We start from the raw sequence: 24229 nt of genomic DNA on the forward strand, positions 1-24229 counted from the left end.
TCCAGTGGACAAGACTCCGCACTCCCAATGCAGGGGGCCCGGGTTCGATCCCTGGTTGGGGAACTAGATCCTGCATGCATGCCACAACTAAGAGTTCGCATGCTGCAACTAAAGAGTCCACGTGCTGCAACTAAAAAGTCCCATGCCGCAATGAAGATCCCATGTGCTGCTACCAAGACCCGGGGCAGCCAAAATAAATAAATAAATACATAATTTAAAAAAAAAATTCTTAGCTCAAGGGCTGTGCAAAACAATAAACCTCTGCTCAAGGGGGTTAGAATCCATTCTTTATTGAATTTTAGGATTAGAGATATTAAAAAACATTATTATTATTATTACAGGGAGGGGCTGGAGGCCTGACCAAGTACAGAGAGAAGGGAAGATCAGTTAATCTCCGGTCAAGCATTCCAGGTGAGACCTCCTTCACAGTGGACTCACAGCAACCTTTATAAATCTGTTTCCTTATCTGTAAAATGGTGACAATAATCTCCACCTTAGAGGTTGTTGTGGGGGTTGAATGAGATAGCGGAAGGTTAAGCGTTTTGTAAAATGCAAAGGTTTTCACTTAATCGTTTCTAGAGACGCGTACTGGGCTCTCACACTAAGTATGCCTCTGGAAAGCTTTTTACGAAGTTTAATGGGACACTGTCCCTTTAAATCCTCGCCAACTACCTCAAGTACTAGTTGGAAGAGTCGGCACATGCGCATTCCTTTGAGGGGCTGGCACCTCAAGCGACAGCCTTCCCGGAGCCCGTAGGAGAGAGGTTAAAGGTCCTCCCACACAGAATTTATACGCAAGCGTAAATTAATATTGGGAGCCCTATATCTTGCAGAGAGCCCAGTCCCTTTTTCGCGCCTGAAGGCTCCGCCCCCGCGGCCAATCAGTAGGCCTTGCCCCTTTGCAGTGGCCAATGGCAGTGAGCATGGGGGGCGTGGTCAGGCGTCCGGGGGTGCGGCCTGGCGCTAAGAGAAGCGGCGGGGTGAGCCGGGGGCTCTAGTGAACAGCGCAACCGAACGGGGAACGCCGGCGGGCGGCGAGTGGAGGCGGCCCGGGCCCGGCGGTCTCCGAGATGTCACGATGGCTATGGCCGTGGTCGAACTGTGTGAAAGAGCGGGTCTGCCGCTACTTGCTGCACCACTACTTGGGTCACTTCTTCCAGGAGCACCTCAGCCTGGACCAGCTAAGCCTCGATCTGTACAAGGGCAGCGTTGTCCTGCGGGATATACACCTGGAGATCTGGGTGAGGATCCAGGCCCGAGCCCTGGAAGGGTCTGACTGGGGGGCGCAGCATCCTGAGGCTCCCTGCGAAAGGGTCGGACTAGGGGACCAGGCACCGGAGTGGAGAGGCCTTGGGCGTCCGGCCCTTTCCAGGGGTCAGCTGATCGCCTCCAGAGCCAGAAGCTGGACAGAAGGGGCCCCTGCCTCTGCTTCACAGGAGGAGAAACTGAAGCTGGGGAGCAGGATGTCACTTGTCTGGAGAATGCCAGAATTAGTGTATCAAATTGGGGGCCTGAGTTGAGCGTGGTGCCAAGGGGCTAAGGAGAGGGTGAGGAGGAACCTCGGAAACTAGGGGGCTCTGGTGGGACCAGGCCAGGGAAGTGACAGAGTTGGGGCATACAGCTGGTTAGGGAAGTCTAGCAGGGGTCCAGGGCCCTGCTGTGGGCACCTGTGGGAAAGGTGCCCTGACCTCCTGACCCCACGACCCTGGCTCGGTGGGTGGCGTTCATCTCCGGATATGGATGTCAACAACCGCGTCAGCACCCCTGTTGATCAACACGTTGTGTGACTGCCACTGCTGCCTACTTCCTGCTTTTAGGAGAGTGGGATGGACTGAATGGGTGTTTGGGGAGGAGCTTGGGCATCAGCATCCCCACCTAGAGGAAAGCCCTTGAGGAAAGGTGGAGAGATCTGGCCTTAGGCAGAGAGGAGAGAGATGCTGGCGAAGCGGAGAGGAATAAGCTCTGGGTCAGAGGCCTGCGGCTGGGGGTAGTGAGGAGCTGTGTCTCATGGTTCAGCTGACCTGGGAAGTTGCAAAGAGGCCACCAGTTAGAGACGCCAGACCAGGGCTGGCACTGGGTCAACCCTCCAGTCCAGAGCAACAGGGGTGGGCATGGCGACAGGGGCTTCTCAGTTTTCTGGGGAAGTAGACAGGGTGCCTGGCCTCAATACAGTCTGGGCAGGAAAAGCTGGGCTTTAGGGTAGACCAGGTCTTCCTGAGCAAACATGGGGTAGGCGGAGACCCCTGAGCCCAGACTTGGTGGCACCTCTTGCCTGTGAATCCCAGTGGTGGAGACCTTTTCTGACCTCTGACCTCAGCCTCTTAGGCTGGCCCAGACCTCTAGGCTGCCTTTCTATACTTCCACCCGCCCTGCCCTCTGGTTGGGGATTTGAATTGGCTCCTAGCTAGGCTGCTTTCCTGCCTGACCTCCAGGGAGGAGTTGGGCCCTGTTGGAATGCAAGTGCTTTCCCAATATGCCCGCCCTTCTCCAAGCTGCCAGGCCTGCAGCCCCTCCCTTGCAGACCCCCAAAGAAGCCCAGTGCCTGGGTCTCAGTCTCAGTTCCCATAGTACACTGGGTGACTAGGCTAGTCCCTTCTCTTTAGGCCTCAAGTTTCCCCATCTGTGGATCTGTAGGTGAGGAATTTGCGTGTGATGTCTGTGGGCCTTCTAGCTCTGCCGTGTATTTCATTCATGGATCCAGCAAGTGTTTACTGAGGCCCTCTCTGGGTGGCGCCACACACAGCACCTGGAGTCACTCAGAGAAGGCAGGTGGGCTCCTGCCCTCAGGGAGCTCCCGGACTGGTGGGGGTGCTGCTCCCCTATTTGTAACCAGGGGCTCTAGCCTTGTGCCTCAGAGAGAGTACAGCCACCCCAAGTGTTTGGAGTTGGGGGGCCCCCTCCAGCTCAGGTCAGCCCCCTGCCTGCCTCTCCTGGACACCCCCCTTAAACTCCACGCTCACCCAGATAAATGTGGGCTGCCGCTGCTCTCTCTGCCAGGCCTTTGCATGTGCTGTGCCCACGCCTGAAACCCTACCCTCCATCCCCTCTGCCTGGCTCCCTCCTCTTTGTCCTTCAGCTCTCCCCTCCTCTGGTTTGAAAGACTGGGCACATTGGACTGTACGGTAATAGGGCGGGCCAAGAGGAGGGGTCAGTGGAGCCAAGAGGAGGGGTCAGTGGAGCCAAGAGGAGGGGTCAGTGGAGCCAAGAGGAGGGATCAGTGGAGCCAAGAGGAGGGGCCAGTGGAGCCAAGAGGAGGGGCCAGTGGAGCCAAGAGGAAGGGTCAGTGGAGCCAAGAGGAAGGGCCCGTGGAGCCAAGAGGAGGGGCCCGTGGAGCCAAGAGGAGGGGTCCGTGGAGCCAAGAGGAGGGGTCAGTGGAGCCAAGAGGAGGGGTCAGTTGAGCCAAGGTAGGATTTTGTAGGTAGCATGTGGACGGAGAGGGGGACAGACAGGGGGATGGACAGGGGGAGCGAGGGTGCCCTCCAAGGTGGAAGAGCCAGGCAAGGATTGCAGCAGCCAGGGAGACGGCTGGGTGTGGGGCTTCCCTGAGCTGGCTTTGTCTCCTGCCTGCTCCCAGTCTGTGAATGAGGTGCTGGAGTCCACGGAGTCGCCACTGGAGCTGGTGGAAGGCTTCGTGGGCTCTATCGAGGTGGCCGTGCCCTGGGCCGCGCTGCTCACCGACCACTGCACCGTGCACGTGTCAGGCCTCCAGCTCACCTTACAGCCCCGCCAGGGCCCGGGTGAGGGCAGAGCAAAGCTGGGGCAGGGGTAGGGGTGGCGGTGGGGGAGCAGGCGGTGCGAGTGGGCCTGGGCACCCAGGAGCTGACGGGGCCTGCCGGCCCTGAGACCCTCTTTCTACCTGCAGGGCCGGGAGCTGCCGACTCACAGAGCTGGGCCTCGTGCATGACCACGAGCATGCAGCTGGCCCAGGAGTGCCTGCGGGATGGGCCGCCCGAGCCCTCTGAGCCACCACAGCCCCTGGAAGGACTGGAGATGTTTGCCCAGACCATTGAGACTGGTGAGCAGGCCCCGCCCAGCCGCTGTGCCCCTCCGTGGCCCGCAGGGCAAAGGCCTCAGACAGCACCCTGCCGTCTGACAGGGAAACTCTGTCTGGCCCTTGCTGCTCTGCCTGACCTGAGACCCCTCCCCACCCCTCAGTACTGCGAAGGATCAAGGTGACCTTCTTGGATACTGTCGTGAGGGTGGAGCACTCGCCCGGTGATGGGGAGCGTGGCGTGGCAGTGGAAGCCCACGTGCAAAGGTAGGGGCAGGCTGAGCGGGGCGGGGCTGGCGTGAGGAAGAGGGGGAGTGAGGGGCTGCTGAGTGGCCCTGGCCCCGCCTGCACCCCCAGCCTGGGCTCCAGGGAAGTGTCAGGGCAAGTCTGGGTGGGCCTGGGCTGTGGCCGGGGTAGGGGGCAGCGAACTGTGTTGTGAGCCTGGAGTGGTGTCCCTGGGCCAAGTGGTAGAGGCCAAGGGTAGCTGGGCCCCCGGGATCAGGTGACACGCTGAGGGTCTGAGGAGCAATGGCCGCGGAGGTCCAGGATGGCCTGGCTATGATGGGACGGGTCCGCAGGCCAGGCTTCACTGACCCCAGACTCCTAGAACAGAATGCTGCATGGGGAGAGGGTGGCCTGGGCAGGAGCTGATCCTACACTCCCCAGACTAGAGTACTGCGATGAGGCAGTGCGAGACCCAAGCCAGGCACCGCCAGTGGATGTGCACCAGCCCCCTGCCTTCCTCCACAAGCTGCTGCAGCTGGCGGGGGTCCGCCTGCACTTCGAGGAGCTCCGCCCACAGGTGGGCCGACTCTGGTCCTCGCAGTCTCTTTCTCCTTCTAATCCCTGTCCTCTCTGGCCCTTGACCCATCTGCCCCTCTCCCTCCCTTCTGACCATCTTTGGCTGCATCTTTTCATCCCCTCCCCTCCCATGTCTTCTTGTCTCCCAGGAAGGACCCCCAGAGCCTCCTTTGCAGATTGGCAGCTGCTCAGGGTGCCTGGAGCTGACAGTGAAATTGAAGCAAAATGAGGCCTTCCCAGGCCCCAAGGTGGGTCTCCAGGCCCCTGGGGAGGAGGGAGTATGCCGCATCTCAGGATCCTCCTCAGCAATGCTGATCTTCCCTGGGACGGAGCGGGGTCGTTGAGTGGGGGAAATTACTGCCTTCTAGGCAAGTGGAGAAACTGAGGCTCAGAGTGGTCAAGTTGGAGCCAGGGTCACACAGCTAGTTGGTGGCAGAGCTTAGCCTGGCCACTGGCGTCCTGCCTCCTCAGGGTGAGGGCACGTGGGTGGCGGCGGTGGCTGGTGTAGGCTCCATGGTTGCTTCCTCCACCCCCAGCTGGAGGTGTGTGGGCAGCTGGGCTCCCTGCACCTGCTCCTGACGCCGCGGCAGCTCCAGCAGCTTCAGGAACTGCTTGGCGCACTGAGCCTTGCAGGTGAGGCCTCTGGGCGGTCCAGGCAGTGGGGTGGCTGGGAAGGCACCAGCCAGACGGGACTGACACAAGGAAGTGTCCTCCCCTGTAGACCCCGAGGGCCTGGTCGACAAGCTGAACAAGAGCCGCCCACTAGGTGCTGAAGATCTGTGGCTGATTGAACAGGATCTGAATCAGCAGCTGCAGGCGGGGACTGTAGCTGAGCCCCTCAGCTCAGACCCCCTTTCGAACCCCCTTGTCAACTTGGAGAGCACTGGTGGGTGTGGAGCCAGAGCCAGCAATTGGCGGGGTGTCTACTGTGGGCGCGGGAGTCAGGGGGCTGAGCCCGGCTGTCTCTGACCCCCTTCCTCTGGCCCACAGACCTCTTCTTCTCCATGGCGGGCCTCACAAGCAGTGTGGCCTCAGCGCTGTCTGAGCTCTCCCTCTCCGATGTAGACCTGGGCACCTCTGTGCACAGCAACATGGCCTCCCGCCGGCTCTCTGCTCAGGGCCCCCCAACCGGTGAGTCCTCCAGGGGCAGGAAGAGCTGGAAGAAGGCTTGGCGCCGGTGTCATCTTTGCTACGTGCATGTGGGAGGCCTCCAGCGCTGCCTGGAGGTCCACCATTGGTGACTTGGTTCCGTGGGAATGCCCAGGGGAGGTGGCGATGCGATGGACAGAACCTGGGTTTCGGAGTTAGTGACCTTGGGCCAAGCACTTAAACTCAGTTTCCCCTTCCATAAAAAAGGGATAAGGTCTGACCCTGCCAGGCTGCACGTTTGGGCTGATGTTTATTGAGAGATCGCATGTGTCAGGTACTGAGTAAGTGCTTCGTCACCTCCAGTTCTTCCAGCTTCCTTGAGCGGGTTGAACTGAGCGTAGACTCAGTATCTGGCATAATAAGGCTTCACGTCACCCGTGCCTGGCCAAGCCCCTGGCCAGAGTCACGATCCAGCTAGGCCAGGGCTTCTCCTGGCCCCTAGCCCAGTGTCTGACTGTCACTTTACCTGGGATGCCCATGAGCTCTGGGGAGCCTCTGGTGAAGCCTTTGTCCTCTCAGGCAAGACAGCCCCTGTACCCCCCTTGAACACCCTGCGCCCCGACTCGCTGCTGAAGATGACCTTGGGGGGTGTGACCCTGACCTTGCTTCAGACATCTGCCCCGTCTTCCGGACCACCTGACCTCACCACCCACTTTTTTGCGGAGTTCGATGCCACCAAGGATGGGTCCTTCGGCTCCCATGACTTCTACCATCTCCGACTGCGCTTCCAGAGGGCCTGTCCCTGTAGCCATGTCCGGTACAAGCCCAAGGCGGGCCTGAACTAGAGGGGACTCCCTGAGCCCCTGAAGCCCACCTTCTGATGCCCAGCTTCTTCCCCATAGGCTAACGGGTGCCGCTGTACAGCTTTCCTGGGAGCTGAGGACAAGTAGGGGCCGGCGGATCACCAGCACGGAAGTGCACTTCGGGCAGCTGGAGGTGCTGGAGTGTCTATGGCCCAGGGGCACTTCGGAGCCTGAGTACACAGAGGTGAGGGCCGAGAGCCAGTGTGTGCACGGCAGGGCCTAGAGGTGAGGGTGGGCTTGGGGGCTCGGCCTGACACTGTCGTCTTCCATGTCCCGCCCCAGGTCCTGAGCTTCCCTGGCAGCCTGCGACCCCAGGCCTCGGCTCAGCCTTGCGCTCACCTGCGCCACACGCAGACCCTGCGCCGGCTGCCCAAGGTAACCCACGCTACTCCAGGCCCAGGGGCCCTTGGCTGTTTCCCATGGTGTATTGCCCCCCACCGGCCTCCCCTGGTGCCTCCCTGCTTCCACTCTCCACCCCCCTTACCTGTGCTCAAACCAGAGCACACCTCCCCATCCCGGAGCCCTTGAGTACTTCCGGGCCACATACGTGCCATTCTCTTAGCCCCTCTCCTGGCTCATCTTGGCAAACCCCTGCCAGCCTCCAGGGCTGGGGGTGGTAAGTATTGGGTGGTTTCCGTTAAACGAGCATGGTCGTCTGCCCCGAGCAGGCGGTGAAGGTCTCCCCATCCCCTGCTGGGCTCCTCACCCAAGCTCTTCTCCTCACAGCTTGGGAGGGCTCTGTGTCCTTTCAGTTTTCGCTCAAGGGGAACCCTGCCCATCCTGCCCTCGCGCACCCCACAGCCCTCGCTGACCTGAGCACCCTCACCCTCAGAGCCGGCCCCGGCGCCCAACTGCCTGCCATTGTCACTCAGAACTGGCCCTGGACCTGGCCGACTTCCAGGCAGATGTGGAGCTGGGGGCCCTGGACCGGCTCGCTGCCCTGCTGCACCAGGCCACCACACCCCCTCCCGAGCAGCCGGCTGGCCTGCTGGTAAGATGCGAAGCCAGGGAGGAGAGCAGGGCGTGGGCCCTCTGGCTCTCGGCCACAGTTGGGTGGGGGCGGGGGGGCCAGCAGCAGCTCTGACTGCCCGCCCCCCACAGACAGAGCCCCCGCCAGCAGCTGAGCAGCATGCAGTGGTGCGGCTCTCGGCACCCCGCGCCACGCTGCAGCTGCGCTTCCCCATCGCTGACCTGCGGCCTGAGCGGGACCCCTGGGTGGGCGGGGCCGTGCGGGCCGAGCAGCTGCGCCTGGAGCTGACTGAGCCCCAGTTCCGGTCAGAGCTGAGCAGTGGGCCTGGCCCCCCAGCCCCCACCCGCCTGGAACTCACCTGCTCCGACCTCCATGGTAAGAGCCCCCCCCCAGGAGACAACCCCCTGGGCAGGGGGCTCAGGCCTCTAGGAGAGGTGGGCTTGGGGCCACGGAAGGGGCTGGGTCACGATGGGGGCGGACCCTGGTCCAGACCTCATCTGCTTCGTGAGGCACCAGCACTGCGTATCCCTGGGCTCCTCTGGGCAGCGGGAAGAGTGGGCCGTTTATCCCCGGGCCGCTGCAGACTGTGGGTGCGAGGGAGGGCACAGGTCTGTACACAGTAAAACACAGTTGTCATGGTGGGGCTCTAGGCCCCCACTGACCCACCTGGCATTGAGGAAGAAATGGGGAAAGGTGGCAGTGACAAACCCCCGCCCCTCCCCATCCCCTCCAGTCACCTACGAAGACGGAGAGAAGCCACCTGTCCCCTGCCTGCGGGTCTCCAAAGCCCTGGATCCCAAGAGCCCTGGGCACAAGTACTTCCTGCCCCAGTAAGTTGGGGCTCTGGGAGGAGCAGACAGGAGAGGAGGGCTTTGCTACTGAGGGCAGTGGGAGGCCACTTGGGACCAGGGGCTGGGGGGCCCTGCAGGCCAGTGACAGGCCTGTGCCCTGGCAGGGTAGTGGTGACCCTGAATCCCCAGCTCAGCGCACAGTGGGAAGTGATCCCGGAGAAGGGAGAGGAGCTAGAGTTGTCGGCCGAGAATCTGTGCGAGCTTCGGGAGCCTGAGCCCTCACCCTTCTCCTCCAAAAGGACCATGTACGAGACGGAAGAGGTGAGGTACAAGGCCTTTTGGGTCTCACGGGAGCCAATTGGTGGCTCTGGATTAGGGGGACAAGACCACATGGGGCACCAGAAAATGTGAACCAGCACCAGTGAGAAGTTCATTTCTTCCATTGTCTGTGGTCAGTGGGGAGTCTCAGGGGGCCCAAGAGTGAGGGCAGCGCCTAAGGGACATGGGCCCTCAGTGGGGAAGATCATGACCCCGTCCCATCAGCCATTTATCATCAGGGTACATTTGGGCCTCAGGATCCTCTTCTCTGAAGGTGATGAGGGTTGAGTGAGAGGTAGTTAGGGGCCTGGCCTCTGGGCCAAACGACCTGGGTTCGAATCCAGCCTCTGCCACTCAGTGGCTGTGTCATCTGGGGAAGCTGTCTAACCTCTTGGAGAGTTACCTACAGATGAGTTTCCTCATCTGGAAAGTGGGTATAATGACCTGTCTCATGGGCCTGTCGTGAGGATAAAGGGTTAACACAAACGAGGCCCTTGGAGCAGGGTTTGCCTGCAGTCAGCGCCTCAGACAAGATGGCTGTCATACATCCCAGCAGAGAAGGACTCATGTGAATGAATGAATGAGTGAATGATAGGAGTTCAGGGAGCAGACCTGGGTCTGATTCTAAGGCCGGCAGCAGGCCCTGACATCTCTCGCATCCCCTTCCCTGCTCCCCCACCTAGATGGTGATTCCTGGAGACCCCGAGGAAATGAGGACCTTTCAGAGCCGGGCCCTGGCACTGTCCCGCTGCAGCCTGGAAGTGGTCCTGCCCGGCGCCCACGTCTTCCTGCCCAGCAAGGAGGTCTACGAGAGCCTCTACAACAGGTGGCGACGTGGGCAGGGCAGGGGGTGGCAAGGGGCTGGGCCGGACCTCCCTCACCGCCGTGGTCCAACTGCCCCCTCAGGATCAACAACGACCTGCTCATGTGGGAGCCCGCGGACCTGCTTCCCACCCCCGCCCCTGCCACTCGCCCCACTGGCTTCCCAGATGCCTCAGGCTTCTGGCACGACAGCTTCAAGATGTGCAAGTCTGCCTTCAAGCTGGGTAGGAGGGGTGCCCTGGTGGGGCCCTGCGGCCGGGGCAGCTCTCCCAGGTCTCCTTCCCACTCGACTCCTTGCTCTCCCCCCAGACTCGGACTCGGACGACGAGGACACCCACTTCTCAGTGGGGGCATCAGGCACCCCCCAGCGCCTTGCCCCTGAGTCCCAGAGCCCTCACTCCCAGAGTACCTTCTCTACACTGGTGACGGTGCTAAAGGGTCGGATCACGGCCCACTGTGAGACCAAGGTGAGCACAGCCCAGGGGAGGTGAGCCCCTGACTCCAGAGCCCCCATTGGCAGGAGAACAAGGCCGGTATGAGCAGCTCCAAGTGGGGAATGTGGGAGACAGAGGCCCCACCGGGGGCCGAGCGTCGCCTGTCCAGCCAGTAGCACCCCCCCGCCACCCACTGACCCACCCATGCCACCCCACCCATCCCATCACGCCCCGTCAGCCACTCACTAGCACCTGCTATACGTTCGGTACCAAGCCAGGGGTCCGAATGGACACCATCTGATGCCCGGAGGTAGGCAGGGCAGGGGTGACCCTTCCCCTCTGGCAGAAGAGAAGGTGCTGCTCCGGACCCTCCAGCGCTCTGGGTAGAGGCTGGAGCCGACCCTAGTCAGGCCCAGGCTCCGAGAGGCGCCCTCACCCCTGAGGGTGTGCAGGCCGTTGAGTGTAGCTGGTGAGGCCGAGCCACATGCTGCCTGCAGGACGAGTGCGGGAAGCGGCTGGAGGCCACGCACGGGGAGCTGGTGCTAGACATGGAACAAGGCACCGTCTTCAGCGTCTCCCAGTACCGAGGCCAGCCGGGACTCGGCTACTTCTGCCTGGAAGCTGAAAAGGCGACACTCTACCACCGAGGTGTGAGGGCTGGGGGCCAGTCGCCATGGGGTCTCTAGGGTACATGGGCAGGGGTGGTCTTTCAGGAGGGACGTGTGCCCTGGGTGGAGTGGGTGAACGGCCAGCTTGGCAGGGGGCTCACTGATGCCTCCTCAGCGGCTGTGGATGACTACCTGCTGCCCAGTCGCCTGGAGGTGCCCACCTTTGCTCCTCCGGCCCAGCTGGCCCGAACCATCTACCTGTCGGAGGAAGGGATGACTGAGCAAGGAGGCTTGGGCCGCAAAGGCCACGGCCGGGGCCCCCACATGCTGTCCACCGCGGTGCGCATCCAACTGGACCCTCACAGGAACGTCAAGGTACAGCTGCGCCTGCTTCTGGCCCACCTGTTTGGCCCGGGCCACTGCCTCCCTGGTGCCTGGAGGGCTGGGCTGCCGCCATGCTGACCGTGCCCTGCCCCCAGGAGTTCCTGGTGACACTGCGGCTGCACAGAGCCACCCTGCGCCACTACATGGCCCTGCCAGAACAGAGCTGGCACTCCCAGGTGAGGGAGGGTAGCGTGGGGGGCGTGGGCTGGGCCAGAGCTGACCTTGGACTGGAACTGACTTCTGGGTGGAGACCCTGGGCAAGGGTGTGACAGACAGCTGATGGGCAGCAAATGGGGAGCTGTGCTGGGGTTGGGGGGGTTGAGGAAGAAAGAGACCCCCTCCTCCCCCTGTCCCTTTCACTCTGGCCCCCAAAGCTGTTGGAGTTCTTAGATGTCCTGGATGACCCAGTGCTGGGCTACCTGCCTCCAACGGTCATTACCATCCTACATGTACACCTGTTCTCCTGTGCCGTGGACTACAGGTACCCAGGCTCAGGGGGCTGGGGGCCGGGGGCTGGGGCCCCTGTGTAAGGAGCCTGCCCCAACCCAAATGTGACCCACCCCTCCAGGCCCCTCTACCTCCCCGTACGTGTCCTTGTCACTGCTGAGACCTTCACCCTCTCCAGCAACATCGTCATGGACACCTCTACCTTCCTGCTCAGGTATGCAGCTCCCCCCCGCCGAGCTCCCCGTCCATCCCACCCCAAGTTGGCTGCAGCTGCCACTCCCCCAGGGTCCTATGTAGCTGCTATACATCCTCAGGCCAGTCTGAGCCTTTCTGGACATTTAGGTGATCCCTCCCTGGGGAACAAGATTTGAGTTTCACCTTCCCAGAGTCAGTCAGACCTTCAAATCAGAGCCTTAAAGGTGTTGGAGCTCTCTGACCTGATCATCTCACTTCTGGTGATTGTCCTCAGGATAGAAGGATAAGAAAGGTAGAATATAATGCCTCTGTAGTATAATTTAAAATAGTCAAAAGTTGTAAACAATTTAAATGCCCCCAAATTATGACCTCAGTCAGTAAGCGTGGCCCACTCAACCATTAAAGTCAAATTTAAGAATAACATTGAAAAATATGGGGAAATGCCATAGTACAATATTTATATATAGATATAAAACTATATATATATATATATTTTAAAGATTTTTGGGGGTGTGTTTTATGCATCTCTGTGTGGCTTCATAGAAAAGACAGGATGGAGATGTACAGTTGTCCCTTGGTATCCCACAGGGGATTGGTTCCAGGACCCCTCGTGGATACCAAAATCCAGGGGCGCTCAAGTCACATATAAAAGGGTGCAATATTTGCATATAACCCATGTACATCCTCCCATATACTTTTTGTTTTTCTAATTTATTTATTTTATTTATTTATTTTTGGCTGCGTTGGGTCTTTGTTGCTGCACGCGGGCTTTCTCTAGTTGTGGAGAGCGGGGGGCTACTCTTTGTGGTGTGCTACTCATTGCAGTGGCTTCTCGTTGCGGAGCACGGGCTCTAGGCGCACGGGCTTCATTAGTTGTGGCACGTGGGCTTAGTAGTTGTGGCTCACGGGCTCTAGAGTGCAGGCTCAGTAGTTGTGGCGCATGGGCTTAGTTGCTCCGCGGCATGTGGGATCTTCCGGGACCAGGGCTCGAACCCGTGTTCACTGCATTGGCAGGCAGATTCTTAACCACTGCGCCAGCAGGGAAGTCCCTCCCATATACTTTAAATCGTCTCTAGATTGCTTAATAATACCCAACACAATGTATATGCTATGTAAGTGGTTGCCAGCACATGACAAATTCAAGTTTTGCTTTTGGGAACTTTCTGGATTTTTAAAAAAATGTTTTTGATCCGCGGTTGGTTGAATCCTCAGAAGCAGAACCTGCAGATATGGAGGGCTGACTGTATAAGGTCCTTTTCTCAGAATTTGGGATTAGCTATATTTTTTAAATATTTGAAAGGAGCTTATGTTAGGTTGCCATTAAAATAAGGACTTATTTTCAAAGAACAATGCAGGGCTTCCCTGGTGGCGCAGTGGTTGAGAATCTGCCTGCCAATGCAGGGGACACGGGTTGGAGCCCTGGTCTGGGAAGATCCCACATGCCGCAGAGCAACTAGGCCCGTGAGCCACAATTGCTGAGCCTGTGCGTCTGGAGCCTGTGCTCCGCAAAAAGAGAGGCCGCGATAATGAGAGGCCTGCGCACCGCGATGAAGAGTGGCCCCCACTTGCCGCAACTAGAGAAAGCCCTAGCACAGAAACGAAGACCCAACACAACCATAAATTAATTAATTAATTAATTAATTTTAAAAACCCAAAATTAAAAAAAAAAAAAAAGATGTAACACTCAAGATTTCAGCTTCAAAAAAAAAAAAAAAAAGAACAATGCACGCTGTAGGGGGAAATCAAGACATTTCCCTCCCAGGGCTGCTATGAGGCCCAGGTGAGGTGGAGAAGCTGGAAGTTTTTGGAGAAAGAGAAGTGCTGCCCAGTTGCCTCGAGTGCCTGTTGTCTGGGCCTGTGGTACAAGACTCCAGGCCCAGTCTCCCCCCCTGTACAGACAAGAACACCGAGGCCAGAGAAGACCCAGCACCAGTTTCTTGTGGGCTTGGGACCCCCTGTTGGTGCCCCCTCTGCCTGTCTCTATGAGCGAGCCCCACCCCTGCCAGCTCCTTCGGAGCTGCCGCCTGCAGCGGCTCCCGGCCCTTCTCAGCCCCGTTCCCCCCCAGGTTCATCCTCGACGACTCCGCCTTGTACCTGTCCGACAAGTGTGAGATGGAGACCCTGGATCTGCGGCGAGGTGGGCAGGGCCTGGACTGGGCTCCCTCCCCTCTGAGGGGCTGTGGCCCCCGGCCATACCCAGAGCAGCCCGCTGTCCTCACCCAGCTGCTGGCCAGGTTCTCAGCACCCACGCACATGTGCACACACACAAGGGCTGCACCCAGATAAACCCTAGATTCTCCCAGCGGGGCCAGGGGCTGGGTAGGAGGAGGCAACGGGAGCCTCTCCTGCCTTCTGCCTCAGATTATGTCTGTGTCTTGGACGTCGACCTTCTGGAGCTCGTGATTAAAACCTGGAAGGGGAGCACTGAGGACAAACTGGTGAGTGTGGCTGTCGCCCAGGGTCCCCCAGAGCCAGAGCAGGTACCAGGCAAGGGAGCCTTCGGGGGATCACTTTTCCCCACGCACCGTCTCTCTCTTTCTGCTCCCTGGGCCTGGGCTCAGGTCCCAGTCACGGCCAGCCCTTCCCTGTGGTTACTGGCCCTCCTGGGAAGGGCCAGACCTTTGGTGGACATCCCTCCATATGAACCCTGCCAGCAGAGGGCAGCTGTAGCCACGAAAAAGCAGGGCCTCAGGAGTCAGCCTTTCTGGGTCCCCGGTTTCCTTATCTGTAAAAGGGAGATCCCAGGCCCCGCCTCACTGGAGACTGGGCGCTCAAAGTCCTTCGCACGGGAGTGCACTCTTGCTTCCCCAGGCGGCCCTGGGCGAAGCCCCTTTTACTCTCTAGGCTCAGTTTTCCCATGTGTTCAAAGGGTAGTTGGCTGACCGCCCCAGGCTGACCGCCCCAGGGGAGACCTGGCCCAGTCCTGTCTAAGTCCGGTGGGGCTAGAACCCGGGCTGATACCCGCCCCCAACCCCGCAGAGCCAGCCACTCTTCGAGCTGCGCTGCTCCAACAATGTGATGCACGTGCATAGCTGTGCTGACTCCTGCGCCCTGCTGGTCAACCTGCTCCAGTACGTGATGAGTGAGGGTGACCTGCACCCCCCTCCCCGGCCCCCCAGCCCCACAGAGATCGCCGGCCAGAAGGTACAGGTGAGGCCTGGCCATACAGGCCACCAGAGCTCTGCCCAGCCCCCTCCCCGCCATGACCCCCAGGGACCCGGTGATGGGGGAGCCCTGGGGCCCCCCCTCCCTCCTGACACGCATTCACCAGTCCTCCCCTGCCTGGCCCAGCTCTCGGAGAGCCCTGCCTCCCTGCCCTCATGCCCCCCAGTGGAGACAGCCCTCATCAACCAGCGGGACCTGACCGATGCCCTCCTGGACACCGAGCGTGGCCTGCGGGAGCTGGCCCAGGCTTCAGGTGGGCTCAGGATGCTTTGGGGCCAGCAGACACAGTCAGACACCCACATCGGGCTTCCGCCTAAACCGGCTCTTTCTCCCCCACAGGGAGCCCCTTCTTTCAGGCCTCTCCAGTGTCGGTCTACCTATTCCCAGGCGAACGGAGTGGGGCCCAGCCCCCCTCGCCCCTGGTTGGGGACCCCACTGGCAGCTTGGGGTCCCACTCAGAGGCCAAAGAAGAGGAGAAGGAAGAGGAGGGGGATGGAGACACTCTGGACAGCGATGAGTTTTGCATCCTTGACGCTCCTGGCCTGGGCATATTGGTGTGTGGTGGGCAGGCTGGGCAGGGGCCTGGAAGAGGGTGGCTCAGTTCTAGGCCCTTCTAGAGCTCTCACTGTGAGAGAGGCAGGAGGTGGTCACTATCAGTGGGGAAGTGGGGGTGGGTCCCTGGGGAGGCAGCCCTCACTCTGGGCTTTGAAGGAGTTGACGGATTTCCAGAGGAAGTGACAAGGCGTGGAGTCCTGGGCAGAGGGACTGGGGCATTCAAGAGCAGGGAGGGGCAGGAGCAGGGCAGTTAGCGGGAGGGTGAGGGGAGCCACTTGGCTGCAACGGTGCTGGCCTCCTGGCCCCCAAGTGCCAGTGGGAATCATGTCCGAACTCACTGTCACGTGCAAGCAAGACCTGACAAGGCTGGCAGGGGCAAGGGGCACTCAGGCTCCTCGGGATAATCGCCTGTGAGAATCATCTTTTGTGAAAAAGGGGAGAGAGATGTGAGGATGAGGGAAAAACAGGTGGCCTGGGCTGGGCAAAGCTTCTGTGCCCTATATGTTCACTTGGCCTCCTCCCTGCAGCCCCAAGATGGGGAGCCCGTGGTGACACAGCTGCATCCAGACCCCATCATAGTGCAGGACGGGCACTTCTCACAGCCGCTGGGCAGCACGGACCTGCTGCGGGCACCTGCCCACTTCCCAGTGCCCAGCAGTCGTGTGGTGCTGCGTGAGGTCTCCCTTGTCTGGCACCTCTATGGGGGCCGAGACTTTGGCCCCCATCCCGGACACAGGTGAGAAGGAGAGGGCGCAGGTGGCAGCTGTGGCAGTGGGTCCCCCAGGAGATGAGGCCCGGGCTGGGGTCCAGTTCTGACCCTCAGCAGCTGGTAACCTTGAACTAGATCCTCACCTTCTGGCCTTAACTCTTTCTCTTCCCTTGCCCCGCCTACCTCCCAGGAGAGGGTCTCTTGCCCCGGGCTGAAAGTCCTGCTCTGATGGGAGGGAATGAGGAAAGGGGCTTCCCCTGAGTCAGCTTGTCCCTTGTTCCTCTTCCCAGGGCAAGAGCAGGCCTCACAGGCCCCAGGAGCTCCCCTTCTCGCTGCTCCGGCCCCAACCGGCCCCAGAACTCCTGGCGTGCGCAGGGGGGCAGTGGCAGGCAGCACCATGTCCTCATGGAGATCCAGCTCAGCAAGGTGAGGCCAGCCGGGGTGGGGCACCGAGACAGGCCCTCCTGTCCCTGCTGCTCAGCTAGCACTCATCCACGGGAACTCCTGCGGGCCCCTGGTCCTGTACTAGGTCAACCGCTGCCATGCTGTTCCAGATGCTGGATGTAGCTATGAGCAAAGCAGACGGAAACCCTGCCTTCCTGTCCCTTGTATCATAGTGGAGGGAGCCCAGTAAGACTATATGTACAGACGACGCTCAAATGTGATAAATGCTCAGGGAACGTAAACAGAGAGGGGGCACAGGGAGTGCTGGGGAGGGCCGGAAAGCCCTCGTGAAAATGTGCCGTTTTGCACAAAGACGTGAGGCCACGGTAAGCCAGGGAGAGGTTTTCAGGCAGAGGGCACAGCGTGAAGGCCGCAAGCTGGGAGCAGCAAGCAGGCCAGCGAGACTGCCTCTGAGCAGGGAGGAGAGCAGTAGGAGACGAGGCCAGAGATTCAACCCACACCAGGCCGCGTAAGGCCCTGTAGGCCACGGATGGTTTTGGTTTTTACTAGAGGGACGGTGGAAAGAACCACAGGCTGGGCTGCTGGACTGAATGTGCATGAGGGAGAGAGCAGGCCGGGCTGACCTGAGAACTTGTGCAGGTCAAGTGCCGCTTACTGAGAGTGAGCCCGCACAGACCCACTCCCTGAGCTGGTAAGGGCGCTTGTGCTGAGAGAACTCAGGGGGATGTGCTTTGGAGTGGTGGCTGGGGCTCCTTGGACACCCGACGGGCCGGGGAGCCAGTGCCAGTGCCGGGTGAGGGGGAGACAAGGCTGGGGCGAGGACCCACCAGTGAGGGAGGCTTTGACCTGTCAGGGGCAGGAGAGAGGCCAGTGTACCCCAGGTCAAGGGCAAGGGCCGAGGGTGGGCTTTGGAGGGAGAAACACGGCCTCGCCAGGCCACAGTGAGGAGTTTGCCGGGCGCCAGGTGGGTGGGCGAACGCTTTACAAAGATCCCTCTGGGTGGGTGGAGAGAGGCTGGAGGGGACGAGCAGGGGTGCCGGGCAGGGGATTGCTGATGGCAGCTCCGAGACCAGGTGCGGCTGTGGCGGTGACAGAAGTGCAGAGGGATTGGAGAGATGTTCTGAGGAAGCAAAACTGACAGCCGTGGTGATAGAGAGATTGCAGGGGGAGGACCGAACCAACATTTGCACTTAGGGTGATAGGGGGACAGGTGCCACTCGGGTGACGGGAAGGCTGGGAGACTGGGGGCAGGTGGATTCTCGGGAGGCACTCGAGTTCATCGTGGCCGTGGGGGTCTGAAGTGCCTGTGGCACAGCTGTGTGGAGGTGTCCAGGTGGCAGCCGCTGTGGGACTGAGATTGGGCCGGGAGAGGAGGGGCCTGGGGTGAGCCCCCTTCCCTGTCCAGCCCCGCCTGCCGCTCAGGCCCCCGTCCACCCCGCAGGTAAGCTTCCAGCATGAGGTGTACCCAGCAGAGCCAGGCCCCGTAGCCCCCGGCAAGGAGCTGGAGGAGCAGCCGCTGTCCCGCCAGGTGTTCATCGTACAGGAGCTCGAGGTCCGAGACCGGCTGGCCTCCTCCCAGATCAACAAATTCCTGTACTTACACACGAGTGAGCGGATGCCACGGCGCACCCACTCCAACATGGTACAGGCCGCCCGCACGGTCCACCCTGAGCAGGGCACACACGCATGCTCGCGTGCACACACGTGCATGTACACATACATCCCCCGGTTGTTTGCGAGCCTGGGAGGGGGGCGGGGCTCAGGTGGGCTTAGCTGAGGGAACAGCATGTGCAGGACCAACTAGGGGAGCAGTGGGGGGCGGGGGCCTGAGGCCCAGGGGGTGCCCAGAGCTCACCCTCTGCCTGCAGCTCAAGATCAAAGCGCTGCACGTGGCCCCCATGACCAACCTGGGTGGGCCCGAGTGCTGTCTCCGCGTCTCACTGCTGCCCCTGCGGCTCAACGTGGATCAGGTGAGGGGGCTGCGTGGGGGCAGAGCCTGAGGTGAGCCCACTGCCTCCAGGCCTCGGAATCTGACCTGCTCCTTCCCCCGGCAGGATGCTCTGCTCTTCCTCAGGGATTTCTTCACCAGCCTGGCGGCCAGCATCAACCCTGTGGTCCCGGCGGAGACCTCCACTGAAGGTGAGCAGCTGGGCAGGGAGGGGAGGGTCCGGGCCTCCTGCCTCACAGCCATGCCTGGGCCCATCCCTGGTCTGTCCCCTGCCTCTCCTCCAGCTCACCCTGAGACCCCAGTCCAGCCCAGCGGCCCCCAGGAAGGGCAACCCGAGGGTGTGGAGACCACCAGCTCCCAGGAGGCCGCAGGCGGTAGACACGGCGCCTCCCCTGCTGAGCAGCAGCCCATCTACTTCAGGTAGGGCCTTGGGCTGGGGGCCCCGGGCCAGGCTGCAGGGGGTCCGGCCAGTGACCACAGGACCCCTTTCCCCACTCCCCACCCAGGGAGTTCCGCTTCACGTCTGAGGTGCCCATTTGGCTGGATTACCACGGCAAGCACGTCACCATGGACCAGGTGGTAAGCGGGGCTGTCAGGTCCCCATTCTGCCCAGGTGTGGCCTGCTCTTTGGAGGCCAGGGGGCCAGGGCTGTGTCCAGGCACCATTGGCTACTGTCAGCCTCTAGTGGCTCCTGTGAGCTGGGCGGGTCCCTGGGTCCCATCACGTAAACTCCAACCCCTCCTCCCTCCCCAGGGCACTTTCGCAGGCCTCCTCATAGGCCTGGCCCAGCTCAACTGCTCCGAGCTGAAGCTAAAGCGGCTGTGTTGCCGGCATGGGTGAGCCTCCAGGCCTCTCTCAGGGCCCTTTCTCTGTTCCTGACTGTGGCCTTGGCCAAGACATCACCCCTCTGGGACCTCAGTTTGTGCTCTGTGAAATGGCCACAGTCAATCCTTCCGTACGGGGCTGGGTGGAGCCATGGGGAATGTTGGGGTGCCTTGGGTCCTCCTGGCCCTGTGACCCCTCAGCGTGTGGCTCTGCCCCACCCCACCCTCCTCTTCTCTCCCCTTCCTAGGCTCCTGGGTGTGGACAAGGTGCTGGGCTATGCTCTCAACGAGTGGCTGCAGGACATCCGAAAGAACCAGTTGCCTGGCTTGCTGGGGGGCGTGGGCCCCATGCACTCTGTTGTCCAGCTCTGTGAGTATCTGACTTTGGGGGCTCTTGAAAATGCCATACTCCTGGGCAGCCTAGAAGCCGCTCTTGGGAATAAGTGGAAGAGTTTCCACAGCAGGGTAGGTGGGGGCAGCCTTGGGCATCTCTGACCACCCCGTCCCCCCAGTCCAAGGGTTCCGGGACCTGCTGTGGCTTCCCATCGAGCAGTACAGGAAGGATGGGCGCCTCATGCGGGGGCTGCAGCGGGGGGCTGCCTCCTTCGGCTCATCCACAGCTTCAGCCGCCTTGGAACTCAGCAACCGGCTGGTGCAGGCTATCCAGGTGAGTGGGCCCCCAGCGTCCAGGCCATGCAGGGCAGGGAGGGTCAGCGCCCAGTTCCATCCCCAAAGCTCTACTGAGGGTAGGCCATCTGGGAATGTGGTATCTTTCGAGGAACAGTCACGGAGAAAAGAGGCCGAGTGACTGGCTTGGGGCCCACCGTGGCTCCCATGTGGGAGGGTGAGTGCCCCCAGGCTTGAGAGCCCACTGGGTCTCTGGTCATGGCTGTGTCCTGAAGGGGAGGGAAGGGGGGTGGCTCTGTTTACCGACAAAGAAACTGAGGCCCAGAGACTGGCCCTGGTTCATTCAGGCCTCACGCTCTGCCAGGCCCAGACGGGAAGGCAGGGGGTTATCCTGTGAGCAGTTGCAGTTGAGTGCCCTGGTTTCTGGAGTAGAGGGGGCCAACAGGCAGGTGTTTGTGGTCAGTCCTAGGAGGTGAAGGTGTTTGTGGCCAGTCCTCGGAGGTGAGGAGTGAGCTTGCAGATGCACTGGGGGGTGGGGGCAGGGTCTCTAGAGAGGAGGCTGGAGGGATAAGCAGGCATCTGAGGGCCACCCCCAGGGCATTAAGCTGGGGTGTAGCACAGCCAGGTGAGGAGATTGGGGGGGAAGGAGTGACACTGGGGACGAGAGAACAGAGGAGCCAGCGGACAGAGGGTCACACTCAGTGATGGCTTAGTGATCTGTGGGGATGGGTCAGGGGAACCCAGGCTTCTGCCAAGGCCGCCCCTGGAGCTGGCAAGGAGCAGGAGGGGGAAGGCCGTGCGCTGAGCTCAGGCTGCATCTGTGGCATCCCCCAGATGGGCAGGGTGCCGGGTGTGGTGGTCAACAGGAGAGGGGTGGGTGTGGGTCCAGAGGACATTAGGAGAGTCCCCTCAGGAGGCATGCAGTCCACCTGCAGCCCCCTGACCTGGGTGGTGGGAGCTTGGTAGGACCCCAGGAGCGGCACAGTGAAGCACGGATGTGGGGGAGGCAGGGTTTGGGGGTTGGGCTCCCACCCGGTCGTGGGTGCTTAGGCCCCCTCTCCTCATCTGGTGCCCGCCGTGCTCCCCCAGGCCACAGCCGAGACGGTGTATGACATCCTGTCCCCGGCAGCGCCCATCTCGCGCTCCCTGCAGGACAAGCGCTCTGTGCGAAGGCTGCGGAAGGGCCAGCAGCCGGCCGACCTTCGGGAGGGCGTGGCCAAGGCCTACGACACAGTTCGAGAGGTAAGGAGGCCCAGCCCTGCTCCCATTCGTCCCACGTCCTCCCCCCCCGCCCCTCCCCCACAGACCCCGGCACTGACCCCCAACCTCCACAGGGCATCCTGGACACAGCTCAGACCATCTGCGAGGTGGCGTCTCGGGGCCATGAACAGAAGGGGCTGACAGGTGCTGTGGGGGGCGTGATCCGCCAGCTGCCCCCAACGGTGGTGAAGCCCCTCATCCTAGCCACAGAGGCCACGTCCAACCTGCTGGGGGGGATGCGCAACCAGATTCTCCCTGACGCACACAAGGACCACGCTCTCAAGTGGCGTTTGGATGAGGCCCGGGACTGAGCCCCGGGCACCCGGGACCCCAGGGCGCTGCCTGCCCACCTCGCCTGGCCAGCCCAGTGGCACTTGCTCCCGCACCTCCCGAGAGCTGGGGCCCACAGCTGGATGGGCCAGGCCTTCAGGGGATGGACCGGGAAGGACCCTGATTGGCCCACCCACTGCCAGTCTCCGTGAGAGTGGAGCCTCCCTGCCTGGGCCCTCGGCCCTGCCTCTGCACTTTTCCTCTGGAGAGAAAGGACACTGCCCCCACCATCACCCGGGCCCACACTGCTGCCTTGTTCCAGGGTGGAGGCTCTCGGACCCTCCATCCTTGTTCCAGGGTGGAGGCTCTCGGATCAGCCAAGTGTCTTTCTGTGTCTCGGGGGGAGATGGGGGAACGGACACCTTGTGGTTCAATGTATTTTTAAGTTCCTTGCGTGTGTGGGTCAGTGTCTGCATGCAGTGGAATAAACTGCCCACCGCCAGCCCCCTCATCCTGTGTACCTGCACTGCCCCAGCATCAGCCTTGACCTTGACTCGCCCCGTCCCCATCTCTGCACCCAGCGCCTCCCCTGTCACCACCAGAGGCTGCCACACCCTCTCTGCTCACTCAGCAGGTTAACAGTCCACCACCACCCTTCCCACCGCCCCTGGCCTAACCCAGTCACCTGCCCACCTCTGCGCTCCTTCCCTTGGCTCCCCTGCCACTACGCCGGGGGCTCCTCGCCACTCTCCCGGGGGACCACCACCCTGGCCCCACTTCTGGCGTGGCAGGCACGGAGTGGAGAGGGGAGGAGGACTGGTCCTTGGAGCCCACCTCACCCAGACCACGTTTCTCGGCCCTATCCCTGAAAGAGCTCAGGATCCTACCCTACCTGGGGCCAGGTGTGAGGTGCGCTGGGAGGACGCTGGACCAGAGTAAAGGGTAGGGCTGTGGAGTGCCCCAGGGAGGCTCAGACTCTGACCTTGTGACCTGAGGCCATGCCCTTGGTCTCTGAGCCTCAGGTCCCTCCTGGTAATCCCTGCCCAGCTGACCCAGGGACCACGAGGGTCAGTGATGCCGTTCCTGGAAGGCTGGGCCTTCTGGAGGCTGCTGCTGCCTTCCCTAGCAGAAGCTTTTCAGGTGACTGCAACCTCTGCCCTGGGGTCCCAGCTCCAGGCCACTGGAGGGGGTGGGGTGCTGGGGGCGGCACTGTGGCTGGAAGGGGTCCTGACAGTGATGTTTGCACAGAAACTTACATGGGATGGGGAAATTGCTATTGTCCACCCCCTCCCCCAACACCCCGTACCTTGTTTCTTGTGAATGAGGAAGAAAGGGCTGCTCTGATCATGCCCCTCCCCACCCTGCTCCCCAGTAGCACTGGGCTGAGATGGGAGGGCCTGTGAGGAAACTGAGGCCCAGGTTAAGAGGCATGGACGTAGAGAACCCTCACCTTGCTGGGGTGTCAGCAAAGCCCCCTAGCTCCCCCTTTGTGTGCCTGGTGGCCCCTCCTCAGTGAGGGAGATCTGGGCACCAAGTGAGCAGGGCAGAAGTTTTGTCCTGTGGACCCCAGGGTCCTCACTGCCCACGGTCACGCAGTGACGGGGGAGAGGGGTTTTGATGGCTGGGGTCTGATGCCACCCGGAGGGGCAGGCGGGGGGCCCAGTCTGATTCTTCCTGGAACCGCCCCACCCTGCCCGAGCACAGTCCAGGGTTTCATGCCCTTTGAACCTCACTTGTGATCGGTATTGACAGGCGGCAGGATAATCATTAACTGCAGCCAGGGGCTGGGCCAACAGCTCAAAAGGCACTGGGCTCAGGGTGGCCCCACTTCCTCCTCCTGCCCCGAGGGCCAGCCAGGCACCCAGGTAAGAGCCTCCCGCGGGTGGTCAGACCCCTGCAGCCTCTCTGCCCCGGGGTGCTCCTGAGCCCAGCCCTTCTGAGGAAGAAAGGAAGGGACCTAGGCAACCACTGAGTGACCCAAGCAAGTCCCTTCCAGCCCCTGGGCCTCAGTTTCCACCCGTGGGGTAAGGGGGTCAGGACTCCTGATTGAGTGGCAGCCTCTCTGCTGCTGCTACTGCCTCTGCCAGACCAGGTACCTAGTCTTGCCTGGGGGTCTTCGGAAGGGCCTGCTGGGCTGTTGGGGTCGGGGTTGGGGGCCGCCAACTAAAGTGTCTTCATTCACAGGTACATCCTCCCAGGCAGAGGACTCCTGCCCTCACCTCACCTTGACTGCATCCCAAAAGGGGGGACACCACTTCAGGGAGGTTGCCGGGCAGGATGCACCCCCAAGGCCCTGATCTGTGACCTTGGGCAGCCTCTCTTGCCTGTCAGGGCCAGTTTCCACTGCTGGGAAAGGCGAACATAGCCCAATTTGGGGTCTCCAAACTATCCCCTAGGCCTCAGCAGGACTGGCATTGTAACTTGGGCCAGTCTCTTGGGCCAGAGCCTGTCTGGTGGGGATGAGAACACATTTTGCAGGAGAAAGGTCTGTTCCCCCAGGGGTCCTGGGCCAGCTCAGGGACCCCAGACAACACCTCCTTCCTCTCCCCACTGAGGGGACAGACTCAAAGGTTGAAGGGAAGGTGGCTTCCCAACAGCGCAGGCCAGGATGGCCTCACAAGCCCTGATTTGCATATGAGGAACCAGCAGCGGCTCAGAGAGGTTAAGCCACTTGCTCATGGTCACCCAGCTCCCAGGACCCTGCTGGCTCTCAGGCCACTGAGGTGCCAAGTGCTCTTCCAGATTGGCAGTTG

General features: G+C 61.2%; 1 protein-coding gene across 3 annotated transcripts; it reads left to right on the top strand.

Annotated features, from left to right (window-relative positions):
• Positions 1-940: 940 nt before the first annotated feature.
• Positions 941-21974, top strand: ATG2A (autophagy related 2A). 3 transcript variants are annotated; one of them, XM_007174286.2, is made up of 41 exons: positions 941-1241; positions 3575-3737; positions 3863-4015; positions 4156-4258; positions 4658-4793; positions 4942-5040; positions 5329-5425; positions 5514-5678; positions 5783-5923; positions 6461-6698; positions 6784-6928; positions 7027-7119; positions 7577-7735; positions 7846-8089; positions 8448-8544; positions 8670-8826; positions 9507-9649; positions 9730-9869; positions 9955-10112; positions 10577-10727; positions 10863-11062; positions 11167-11247; positions 11446-11552; positions 11640-11732; positions 13780-13850; positions 14075-14151; positions 14693-14863; positions 15005-15131; positions 15218-15432; positions 15961-16169; positions 16433-16568; positions 17989-18189; positions 18416-18517; positions 18602-18686; positions 18780-18915; positions 19002-19074; positions 19249-19331; positions 19568-19689; positions 19832-19986; positions 21036-21188; positions 21281-21974. In XM_007174286.2, exons 1-41 carry the CDS (start codon positions 1071-1073, stop codon positions 21515-21517), a joined length of 5787 nt encoding a protein of 1928 aa, XP_007174348.2. In that variant the 5' UTR covers positions 941-1070; the 3' UTR covers positions 21518-21974. The 3 variants fall into 3 exon arrangements, with proteins under 3 accessions (XP_007174348.2, XP_057409416.1, XP_007174349.2); XM_057553433.1 differs by having other exon boundaries at positions 14693-14857; XM_007174287.2 differs by lacking the exon at positions 3575-3737.
• The last annotated feature ends 2255 nt before the right edge of the window (positions 21975-24229 follow it).

Source organism: Balaenoptera acutorostrata, chromosome 9, assembly GCF_949987535.1.
Source record: "Balaenoptera acutorostrata chromosome 9, mBalAcu1.1, whole genome shotgun sequence".
Lineage (NCBI taxonomy): Eukaryota > Metazoa > Chordata > Mammalia > Artiodactyla > Balaenopteridae > Balaenoptera > Balaenoptera acutorostrata.

Bases quoted from the DNA above. Each gene is read 5' to 3' on its own strand.
- ATG2A (XM_007174286.2), top strand. From the start codon at position 1,071: ATGTCACGATGGCTATGGCCGTGGTCGAACTGTGTGAAAGAGCGGGTC. The intron at 11,553-11,639 runs GTACCCAGGCTC...CCACCCCTCCAG, and splicing joins TCCTGTGCCGTGGACTACAG to GCCCCTCTACCTCCCCGTAC. The intron at 19,075-19,248 runs GTAAGCGGGGCT...CTCCCTCCCCAG, and splicing joins ACGTCACCATGGACCAGGTG to GGCACTTTCGCAGGCCTCCT.